General features: G+C 36.1%; 1 protein-coding gene across 1 annotated transcript in view; it reads left to right on the top strand.

The window, feature by feature from the left end:
* Positions 1 to 461: 461 nt before the first annotated feature.
* LOC103141330 (mucin-2-like) overlaps positions 462 to 10,870 on the top strand; it is a 27,921-nt gene continuing 17,512 nt past the window's right edge. Inside the window, exons 1-30 of the mRNA XM_016673721.1 lie at positions 462 to 563; positions 685 to 723; positions 825 to 1,086; positions 1,215 to 1,329; positions 2,260 to 2,350; positions 2,434 to 2,540; positions 2,625 to 2,838; positions 2,914 to 3,039; positions 3,756 to 3,873; positions 3,990 to 4,128; positions 4,262 to 4,366; positions 4,465 to 4,534; positions 4,649 to 4,786; positions 4,869 to 5,033; positions 5,107 to 5,201; positions 5,328 to 5,454; positions 5,541 to 5,793; positions 6,374 to 6,423; positions 6,513 to 6,613; positions 6,713 to 6,864; positions 6,967 to 7,105; positions 7,190 to 7,291; positions 8,114 to 8,293; positions 8,380 to 8,619; positions 8,745 to 8,901; positions 9,158 to 9,286; positions 9,782 to 9,926; positions 10,035 to 10,078; positions 10,188 to 10,361; positions 10,456 to 10,869. Of these exons, the coding sequence (XP_016529207.1) occupies positions 485 to 563; positions 685 to 723; positions 825 to 1,086; positions 1,215 to 1,329; positions 2,260 to 2,350; positions 2,434 to 2,540; positions 2,625 to 2,838; positions 2,914 to 3,039; positions 3,756 to 3,873; positions 3,990 to 4,128; positions 4,262 to 4,366; positions 4,465 to 4,534; positions 4,649 to 4,786; positions 4,869 to 5,033; positions 5,107 to 5,201; positions 5,328 to 5,454; positions 5,541 to 5,793; positions 6,374 to 6,423; positions 6,513 to 6,613; positions 6,713 to 6,864; positions 6,967 to 7,105; positions 7,190 to 7,291; positions 8,114 to 8,293; positions 8,380 to 8,619; positions 8,745 to 8,901; positions 9,158 to 9,286; positions 9,782 to 9,926; positions 10,035 to 10,078; positions 10,188 to 10,361; positions 10,456 to 10,869 (4,270 nt within the window). The 5' untranslated portion in view covers positions 462 to 484. The remainder of the gene's footprint in view (positions 564 to 684; positions 724 to 824; positions 1,087 to 1,214; positions 1,330 to 2,259; positions 2,351 to 2,433; positions 2,541 to 2,624; positions 2,839 to 2,913; positions 3,040 to 3,755; positions 3,874 to 3,989; positions 4,129 to 4,261; positions 4,367 to 4,464; positions 4,535 to 4,648; positions 4,787 to 4,868; positions 5,034 to 5,106; positions 5,202 to 5,327; positions 5,455 to 5,540; positions 5,794 to 6,373; positions 6,424 to 6,512; positions 6,614 to 6,712; positions 6,865 to 6,966; positions 7,106 to 7,189; positions 7,292 to 8,113; positions 8,294 to 8,379; positions 8,620 to 8,744; positions 8,902 to 9,157; positions 9,287 to 9,781; positions 9,927 to 10,034; positions 10,079 to 10,187; positions 10,362 to 10,455; position 10,870) is intronic.

Genomic DNA, 10,870 nt, shown 5'->3' with positions numbered 1-10,870 from the left:
GGAGGTGCCAATTCACAAACTGGGTTTAGATTTCTCTTTCTCATTGCTTATGCTTAGTGTTTACTAAGCATAACACTGGGGAAACAAATGTTGAAGGGCGAAGACAGACTTGAGCAAATATTTGATCAGTGCATGGTACACTACTAAAGTATAGATTAATCGTATAAAAACTATTTTACTAAGGATTGTTGGAATGGCGCCACAACCCTCAAGTCCAAATACTTTGGTTCGTCACTAAGTTTAAGAACCAAAACATTTTTCAAATCTTCAACTGATAATGCTTCTCTATATAAACAAAGATGGAAAGATATTAGTAACTCTAATACCTTTTCGTGGGAGTGATATTTATGGAAACCAAAGTCACAAACGTTGACACCCTGAATATTGTTAACCCCTCCTAAACTGTAAACACAACAGGAATATATAACATAACGCATCTGAAGTGCACAAGTATCCAACACAGGACAGGGACAACTGAGGAACCATGAGAGGAGTCAGGCTCCTTCTAGAATGGGCGCTACCATGGCTCATTCTAAGCCTTGGACTACCTGCAGCCTCCTCTGGTACGTAAAATAATAAGAACTGATGAGAACTCTATACCTGCCAGTGGCTACATAAAACCTTATTCTCATTTTAATCTACAATTTTTGTCTAACTGAAAAAATGTCTTTCTTCTTTTTATAGCAGAAGATCAAAAAGTGGGAAAAATGGCAGTGATTAAAGGTGAAGATTTAAATAAACAATATATTTGATTCTTTCTCAAGATAAAAATATTTCTGTACTTTGAATTTCTCTATAATGAAAATTCTGTCCTTAAAAAACAGAAGTGAGAGGCTCCCACATCAACCAGTTCTGCAGCACATGGGGGAACTTCCTTTACAAGACTTTTGATGGGGCTTTCTTCCACCTCCCCTCCACCTGTAACTACATCTTTACATCCCAGTGTAAGGGCAGCTATGAGAGTTTCAATATTCAGCTCCAGCGACAGGAAGTGGACGGGGAAATCTCCATCACCAGAATTCTGATGAAACTGGAAGGGATTGTGGTGGAGTTTGCCAACACTTCCGTTATGGTCATGAATAAACCGTGAGTTTATTGGGGTTTTTTTTTGTTTGTTTGTTTGTTTTTTTTCTTTTCAGATACTAGTTAATCTGAAGATTATACTTATAATTCATGTTTTATGTACAGACTAATTGCTTATTCTTCTTTTCCAGTGTCTCCATACCATTCAGTCAGGGTGGCATTTCAATTAAGGAAACCATGTCCTATATTAAAGTTGAAGCTAAGTTGGGTCTGACATTCATGTGGAATCAAAAGGACTCCCTCTGGGTAAGTTTTGTTTGCTTTGTTAAAGGTTTTTTTTAAAGTTGAGGTAAATTAAACTACATTTTTTTTATTCAGTTCAACACATATACTGCTTACAAGAAATTGTTTTGCAAGACATTTTGCAAGACTTGTTGGTTGAATTCATACTCAGTTGTGTATAATCCAAATTATTTCAAACTGACCCAGTAAATTTGAATGCAATCCAATTATACAGCCACATTCCACTCTAATTACATTTCATTAGACCTAAAATTAGTTGACTGTAAAATGCAGAATGGTAAAATATTAGAGAGATTTGAAAATTCTATCTCAAAAAGTTTTTTTGGCATGTCTAGAGTCAACAGTAGCTGTGACACTTTAGTGCCTTCCTTAGTGACGAGTAAATAATCCTACATAACCCTGACATAAGGCAAAACTCATGATTATTCATTGACTGACAAAATAGCAAATATATAACCCCCATCAAGATCAATCACAAGTCTATAAAATAACATTACATAACATCTTTGGGTAAAAAAAAATAAAAAAAAACATAAGTACTTTAAAATACATTTCTGCAGCTTTGCATGAAATAAGTATTTAAAATATCCTTTGCCAGTTATGAGATTATGATTATGTAAATATCTTCTGATCAGTGGTCATCAAGAAACATTTAGAAGCCTTTTTAGAGAAAATGAAATATGTTTGAAAAGGAAAAGTTATTTGATAGTTAAGTAAACTACTTTTGAATGACAGCATATTAAACAAGTGTCAGAGAATGTTTGTACTGCTGTTTTGTAAATGTTTGCTCTTTGGGTTTTCATCCAACCTTGCGCACTGAGCATTAAAAGAAAGGCAGCTAAGGCAAAAGTCAAGCCAGGTGTAAAAAGACGGACCAAGAGTCCATCTGAAGATCTGAATTTGACTTAAATCTGAATTTCATATGCATTTAAGGTGGAGCTGGATGCCAAATTCAAGAATCAAACTTGCGGCCTGTGTGGTGACTTCAATGAAATCAAGCTTTATGATGAGTTTGTCCAGTCAGGTATGTACTTAATGCACACGCTTCACACACAAATGGACACATATGTATCAAAGTTGACAATCTTGTTTTTCTTCTCAACACAGAGGCTTCCATAAGTCCTGAAGAATATGCGTTGAACTGGAAAGTTGATAGTCCCACTGAAACTTGTAAAGTGGTTTCTTCCGGGGCTAATAAGAATTGCACAGATGGGGTAATTTTCAAAATTTGACATTTTGAAGCTGTTTTAGATTGATAATTGCATTCACTAATGTGTATGATAAATGTAAACTTGCAGAAAAAACTCTGCAAGAAGTTGCTGTCAGGACCTGAATTTAAAAGCTGTCGCAAACTAATTGACTCCGAGTCCTTCATGGAAGCCTGTGTGGAAGACTTCTGTTACTGCAAAAGCAACAGCAGTGCATGCTTGTGTTCGACTGTGTCTGAGTACGCCCGACAGTGCGCCCATGCAGGTGGACAGCCAAAGCAGTGGAAGACAAAACAACTGTGTGGTAAGAGATGAAAAAGTTTTGAACTGTATATTTGTACCAATACATTGCAAGACATATCTTTTATGTTCTGGGTAGAAAAAACATGTCCTTTCAACATGGAGTATAAGGAGTGTGGCAGTCCCTGTATTGACACCTGCAAATACCGGCAGAAAAGTGAGCTGTGTGATGAGCACTGCATCGACGGATGCTTCTGTCCTCCTGGTTAGTTTCACAGTTAATATTGATTTGTAATCCAACTGTTCAATATTTTATAGTGTGGCATTTGTCTTGTTATTTATGTTCCATAGTTAGATTATCAAATTAAGCCTTAGCAATATCTAAGCTTTAACAGTTGTATTTATTTTGTTAAGTACACAATAGTACTCTGTTTGCAAAATGTTCTGTAACAGAGCTCTTACATGTTCTCATCTCTAGCATGCTACCTTATGCAAACAGTAGTTGGCAAACTTTCAGATTGGAAAGATAAGTAAGAGCACAGAAAGAGAAGTAAAACTATTTTGAGTGTTGAAATATAAAATAGGTCAGAACCTTTGATTGAAGCAGCTCCCTGCTTGTACAAGTTATTACAATGGGTCATTGTAGAATCTACTGCAGAAAACTATTCATAACATCTCTAACATTAACAGTGCCACTTACACTAATGTTATAGGACATTTGGATGAGTCTTTTGATTCAAAGAGAATCAAAAATCCAATGTAGCAGCCACCTAAAAAAATATGAACTATCCCTTTAAAATATTAAAGTTAAAATTGTAAACCTTAAAACCATTTAAAAGAATCAGACATCTGTTATAGCATCATAGTGTCAAAACCCAACACTCCCACACATATAATAACACTTACAGAATTTGATCTGGACTATATTAGTGTTATAACATTGACAATAATCATTTCCAACTATTGCTCATCTCCTCCAAGGTACAATCTTTGATGATATCTCAGAAAGTGGATGTGTTCCTGTTGAGCAGTGCCCATGTTTCCACAAAGGCGAGACGTACAACACTGGGGAATCAACCATGATGGCGTGTAAAAACTGGTAAAAACTATATAAATAAATACAAAAATAAATACAAAGAGAATACAGTATGCTTCAATATCTGTTTCTGAGATGGGAAATCCAGTGAATTGACAACATAATGTGTCTTTCTACAGCACCTGTTCAAAGGGTGAGTGGAGCTGTGTAGATGCAAACTGTCCTGCTGTCTGTTCCATCAGAGGAGGCTCTCACTTCTCCACCTATGATGATAAGACATACAATTTCCATGGAAAATGTTCCTATGTTTTGTCCAAGGTAAAGAGATATTAATAAAAACACTTAGAACTAAATAGAAAATAAATGTTAGTTTCTTTTAAGCAGAATTATACTGAATTCCAATCAGATAATTATTTGATATCTGAATGTATTTTTCACCTTGTGGCTTCAGGTTGAAGACAATGCTTTTACTGTGCTTGGTGATTTCGACAAATGTGAAAGGTCTGATAAATCAACTTGTCTGTCTGCCATCACTCTGCTGTATCAAAATCACACGGTAAAATATTTATGTCACACATGCATGAGACTATATATTTAGATATGTGTGTGTATAAAATTTACTGACTTGTGTTAGTAACTTGTGTTTTCCCAAAGATAATTGAAGTTAAAGACAAAAATGAAGTCTCATATAACCATCAGGTCTTTGAGCTTCCTTTTTTCCTGGGTGAGTAGATGCTTTTTATTAGTGTGCCTTTTTCAGTGAAAATGCAACATAAATTGGTTTTGCTCAAAGTTTAATGAAATATTTGAGATTGTATGTGTTTCTTTCCATTTGCAGATGACATTACAATCTTCCGTCCCTCTACATTCTTTACCATAATCCACACAACCTTTGGACTTGATCTCGAGATTCAGGTTGTACCAATTGTGCAGCTCTACATCAGAGCCGATGTCTCCCTGAAGAGTAAAGTTATGGGTATGATTATTCTTTAGGAGTTTCAAGATTGTGTGTTTTTGTTTTTTATTGGGCATCAAGTTTAAGTGTTATATTTTTGTAGGCCTTTGTGGAGATTTCAATGATAACTCAGAAGATGACTTCAAAACTACAAGTGGACTTCCAGAAAGAACACCAGTGGCCTTTGCCAACACATGGCGGGCCAAACCAAATTGTCCAGATGTAAAAAATGACCTTGCAGACCCCTGCAGTTTAAGCATTGACAAGAGTAAGTCATTGACAGTTATCCATATATCACCCATAGTACTCCACCAATTAACTTATTCTTTTTTCTTTTGTAGACAAATTTGCAAAAACCTGGTGCTCCCTCCTGTCAGACACAAATGGGATTTTTTCACATTGCCATTCTAAAATAGACCCAGAAGAGTACTTTGCTGTAAGCATGTAGCGCTTTCTGTGCGCATCTAATTTCTATTTTTGTTGTTGTTGTTGTTGTTGTTTTGCTCTTCATTTCCCATACCTTGTAATGTTTAATCTAATCTCATGTCATTTACCTTCACAGACTTGCATGTATGACACTTGTGCCTGTGAAAACAGTGAGGACTGCATGTGTGCCGCCTTGTCCTCATATGTCCATGCATGTGCTGCTGAAGGTGTATTCCTGAAAGGCTGGAGAAAAGATGTTTGCAGTATGTCTAAGATAAACAAAACAGATAGAAATGCGCAGTCTAATTAAAGCAATAATGCACCAAATATTCCTTTCCTTTTTCAACAGGCAAATACACAGAATGCCCTTCGACACTTGTGTACAATTACAAAATGACGCGCTGCGGTCGAACTTGCCGCTCTCTGAGTCAGTCGGACGTGACTTGCAAGGTTGAGGTTACCCCAGTTGACGGCTGTGGTTGTGCTAAAGGATATTTTCTAAACGAGGAAGGAGTTTGTGTATCAGCTTCAGAGTGCTCCTGTCAGGCAGGAAACACAGTGGTACAGCCTGGGGAGACGGCCAGTGTGCAAGGACGAACATGGTAAGGACTTCTAGGTGTCAGCAAGGGGCATACTAATATGTCATACTCAAAAGACAAAATAAAATGTAGGTAATATTTTGTAGAAATAGAAGACTGCTTATTTTTGGTGCTTCACAAATTAAGTAAAGGTTTTGAAATCACATACTGTTTTTAGGAATATATAATTGGTGTGGAATATTCAAGTCCAGGTTTTGCCTTTTTCTATGTTACAGATTTTTTACGCTGGTCTATTTTTCAAGTGCTGAGAAAAAACCCAATTGAAATCCTCTCTTTTTGTGCTGTCACATGAAGAACAAAATTTGCTTTGTGTTTTGAAATGCTATCTTGTCATTTTAATATTGACTGCACCAACAGACTATAACTGTTTGCACTTAATGCAAATTACTCCTGTATTTTGAACCATTATTTGTTATATATCTGCTTTGAAGTATAAAAACATTTTTTTTGTGGGGAAATATGGTATAAAAATCAATTTCAAGGACAAAATATGTTTTTGTTTTGAATCAATACCAATTTAAAGACTTTGTAATTACACTCTTTTAATTTTGTGTAACTTTTTTTTGTCTGTCTTGCTATTCAGCACCTGCCACGCTGGAAAATTTATTTGTAAAGGAGAGCCAGTATCTAAGTGTAAGCATAAAGTGCTGCAGTAAAGACAAGTTTTAACAACAGCATGCTTTAGATTGCAGTTTCTTTTAACGCTGTATCACTGTCATCAGCATGCACCAGTCCCATGGTTTTCTTCGATTGCTCCAAAGCAAAGTCAAAGGAAAAGGGGTCAGAGTGCCAGAAGAGCTGCAACACATTGGATGCTGAATGTGTAAGACTCAGATGCTGGCAGCTTAATGCTTCTAAATAAATAGTACTTATATGTTTAAGCAACTAAATAAACTGTAAATAAATTAACCATATTGCGCAGGTGAGTTCACAGTGCGTCTCAGGGTGTGTGTGTCCCAATGGCCTGCTGTCAGATGGGAAAGGAGGCTGTGTAGAGGAGGAAGACTGTCCCTGCCCCCATGATGGAAAATACTATAACCCAGGAGAAAAAATCAAAGTGGACTGTAATACATGGTGAGATTTCATTTGCACATTTAACAAGTACCAGATTTCTACACATTTCACACCATTCTGTCTCTTTTGACTATTAACTTCATATATTGATTAAAATTCTAGCACATGCAAAAACAGGAAATGGCAATGCACAGAAAATGACTGTGGTGGGACCTGCACCATATATGGAGAGGGACATTATATTACTTTTGATAACAAGAAATTTGCCTTTAAGGGGGATTGTGGCTACATCTTTTCTCAGGTATAGTTTCTTGTGGGTTTTATTTTTTTGTTTTTGTTCTTGTGTCAAGGTAAGTTTTGTTAAACTGACTTCGAATTGTTGCAGGATTATTGTGGAGACGATGTGAATGGCACCTTCAGGGTCCGGACTGAAAACATCCCATGTGGTGAAAGCATTTGCTCCACCAGTATTAAACTCTACTTGGGGGTATGTAAATATGGAGAAAACACTCCATTGCATTCACAAAATACTACGTTTTGTTTTGTTTTTTTTGCCTGGTGATCTGTGCTTACATGCAAGAAAAAGTTTTGATGATACCAAACTATAAAAACTAATTTTTTTTTAAGTTGTAAAAAGTAATGTTTCAAACCAGGAGTGTTCAAAGTGTAGGAAAGCTAGCCTCCCATCAGAGAGCAAATCGACAACTCCCTCTGATGTGACCTCAGTTCTTTAGACTACAGTAAAAAAAAAAAAAAAAAAAAAAAAAAACATATATATATATATATAAAATAAAAACACTGTGACCATGGAGCATCTCCAGGAACACCTTAAGTCATACTTCCTTCTTTTTATATATGTATTTTAAATAAATAACATTGTATTATTTAAAAATAATTGTATATTTTTATTTTATTTTCAAATTAAAAACAAATATTTAAAAAAATATACATTTTTAAATATTAAGGACACAAGATTCTGTCTTCTTAATCACTATTTTGTAGCTGTTATTTATAATTTGGTCTCTGGCACAGAGACCAAGTTGACAAAATGTTGACAAAATGTTGGTGAAGTTGACAAAATGTTTGCAGTTAATTTTTCTTGTTAATTATTTTCCTCTCATGTTGAGCCCCACCTGAAGAGGTTGTCATGCTTTTTTTTTTAAACAATTTTTAATTTAGAAAGAAAATAACTTTCCTTTACATTTTCAGATATGACTGTCGTGCCTCCAGCTGTCCAGCTAAAGCTTTAAGCATCTGATTGAGTGTGAATGTGTCATTTGGTGTTTGTGTGCTTTATTTATCATTTTAGAGGAAAGAAATTGTTCTGTCAGACGAAAGTGTCAAAGTTATCAGTCAAAGCAAAGGGATTGACATACCTTTTAAAGTCCACACTATGGGTATATATGTCGTCATTGAGGCAAATAATGGCCTTCTTCTCATCTGGAATAAGAAAACAACAATCATGATCAAACTCAGCTCCACATTCAAGGTGAGTGAGGAGGACATCTAGAGTTTCTTGAATAAATATTTGAGAGCTTTCAATTCAGAAATGATCATGCTTTTATTTTATGGCAGGGCAAAGTCTGTGGCCTGTGTGGAAATTATGATGGGGCCATCAAGAATGATTTCACTACCAGAAGCAACGAAATTGTAGTTAATCCAACAGAGTTTGGAAACAGCTGGAAACTGTCATCCTCCTGCTCAGATGTAAACACCACACTGAACCCGTGCGCTCTGTACTCTCACAGACGCGCATGGGCAGAAAAACACTGCAACATTATCAAAAGTGAAGTGTTTACTTCCTGCCATGACAAGGTGAGAAAAACTAAGGACATTAAATGCTAATGATAGTATAAATGAAGATATGTTCTTGCATAACCAACTAGAGAACAATACTTTTCATTTGTTACCTGCATTTACAATTACGTTTTTCTAAAAAGGTGGAGCCAGAACAGTACTATGAGGCTTGTGTGGCAGATACGTGTGCCTGCAACACGGGAGGAGATTGTGAGTGTTTCTGCTCAGCTGTAGGAGCATATGCAGAAGCATGCAATGAGGCTGGAGCCTGTGTGAAGTGGAGAACCCCCACCATCTGCCGTAAGTTTGGATTGGGTTTCTGCAAAGGCAGAAAAGAAATGGTCCCTGTTGGTCCTGGATTCTGATAGCTTATGGGGAGTAAATCATGTTTGAAAATAAAAAATAAAACACAGTACAGATAACAAGATTGCTTTTTGTTGTGTGTATGAACTTAAAAATATAGGCTCTTACTACTTAATTTATTTTCTGAAAAAAAATTACAATGTCTTGTATCTTGAACAAATACGTTCAACTTACTTGTGTTCTGTTTTATCAGCTCTGTTCTGTGACTATTACAACCTTGATGGAGAGTGCGAGTGGCACTACGCTCCATGTGGAAAGTCATGCATGAAGACATGCAGGAATCCTTCAGGGAAATGCTACAATAAACTTCCACCACTGGAAGGTAAGAATGATAAGAAAGAAAAGCATTTTAGATCTTTAATTTTATTAGATTAGTGACAATGATATTTGACATCAGATTTTTAAATACTCTTCAGGTAAATCCCATTAAATTATTACAGTTAAAATTGGGGATGCTTACTGTAATCAATAGGACCTTTTACAAACTTCCACTGCAAGCCCCTTTCAAATTATACAAGTGCAACAAAAAGACAGACCCAAAATTCTCTTTGTGACTTTATTTGCACAATAAATGTCAAATCCCATATTCCAAGTCTGTGATCCCCTTTTGTATAACGGCTTAGCCCTGTTTTGCTGCCTGTCAAAATGTGCTAAGTGCTTCAAACAGAAGCAAATCTTTGTTTCTTCATCTATATCCTCACAATATGTTAGTGCTTCAGCAGATTACCTAGCCATGAAGATTACATGAAATCTGAAAAAAGGCTAAAGAAATGACAAAACCTTTTGTGTGCTTTCCAAAATGAATTTACTTTTTAAGGGTGTTATCCATCATGCCCTCGGGAGCAGCCTTATTTTGATGAAGCTAGCATGAAGTGTGTGTCTGAGAAAGAGTGTGGCTGCTATGATGAAGATGGAAACCATTACAAGGATGTAGAGTCAATGTCTGCAAATTGTCACAAGTGGTAGGATCCTTTCAAATATATAAATGTTGCTATGTTTAGTAAGAGAACAAGTTTCAAAAACAATATGTACCTAAAACATGAAAATAAACTTATTTCCTTTTCTCACAGTTCTTGCTCTTCAACACAGCTGACATGCATTTATGATTTGAATGGTAAGGCAAAAATATGTGCATATGATTTGCAAACCAGGAGCTAGATTTTTGTCACTGTCAGAAAAATTATTGAAGACAAATTGTCATGAGCCATGTCATTATTTTCCAGCTTGCACCTGTGTCTACATGAATGAAACCTACAAATATGGCGATACAGTCTTTGAAACACATGATGGAGATGGAACCTGCATCTCGGGTGTTTGTGGACCGAACGGAACCATAGTAAAAATGGCACCATGCATACGTACACCAACAACAACACCTTTTACATTTACCACAACTGGTAAGATAAGACACAAATAAATACTGTGTGAGGATTGATTATAGAGTGTTTCGAATTAACATTAATTTATCCTTGTTCTCATGTTTCATCACAGCAAGTACTACAGAACACCCTGTAACTACAACTGCACCTATTCCAACACTCACAACTCAAGCAGTAACATCAATTCTGACTTTTTCAACTTCAAGAGTTTCCACAAGATCTAAAACTACAACTGTGCCTTTGTCCTCCTTAAATCCATCTTCATCAACATCTACAGTCACTGAAAGCTCCAAAACTGAAATAGTATCAACCACAACACCTTACATAGAGACACCTACCCCAACAAGAGAGACTGAAACATCCACAGTCACAACAGCTCCAATTGAAAGTACTACCACTACACCCGAAACATCTACTACATCACCCAGTGACTGCTATATTTGCAAGTGGTCAAATTGGATTAACAATGACTACCCCGGACACAACAGAGATGGAGATTATGAAAGATTAGCAAACATTTCTGATCC

This window comes from Poecilia formosa, unplaced genomic scaffold (genome assembly GCF_000485575.1).
Source record: "Poecilia formosa unplaced genomic scaffold, Poecilia_formosa-5.1.2 Scaffold81, whole genome shotgun sequence".
In the NCBI taxonomy this organism is placed as follows: domain Eukaryota; kingdom Metazoa; phylum Chordata; class Actinopteri; order Cyprinodontiformes; family Poeciliidae; genus Poecilia; species Poecilia formosa.
Note: the sequence above shows the minus strand (reverse complement) of the source record. Positions and strands in the feature narration are given on the sequence as shown.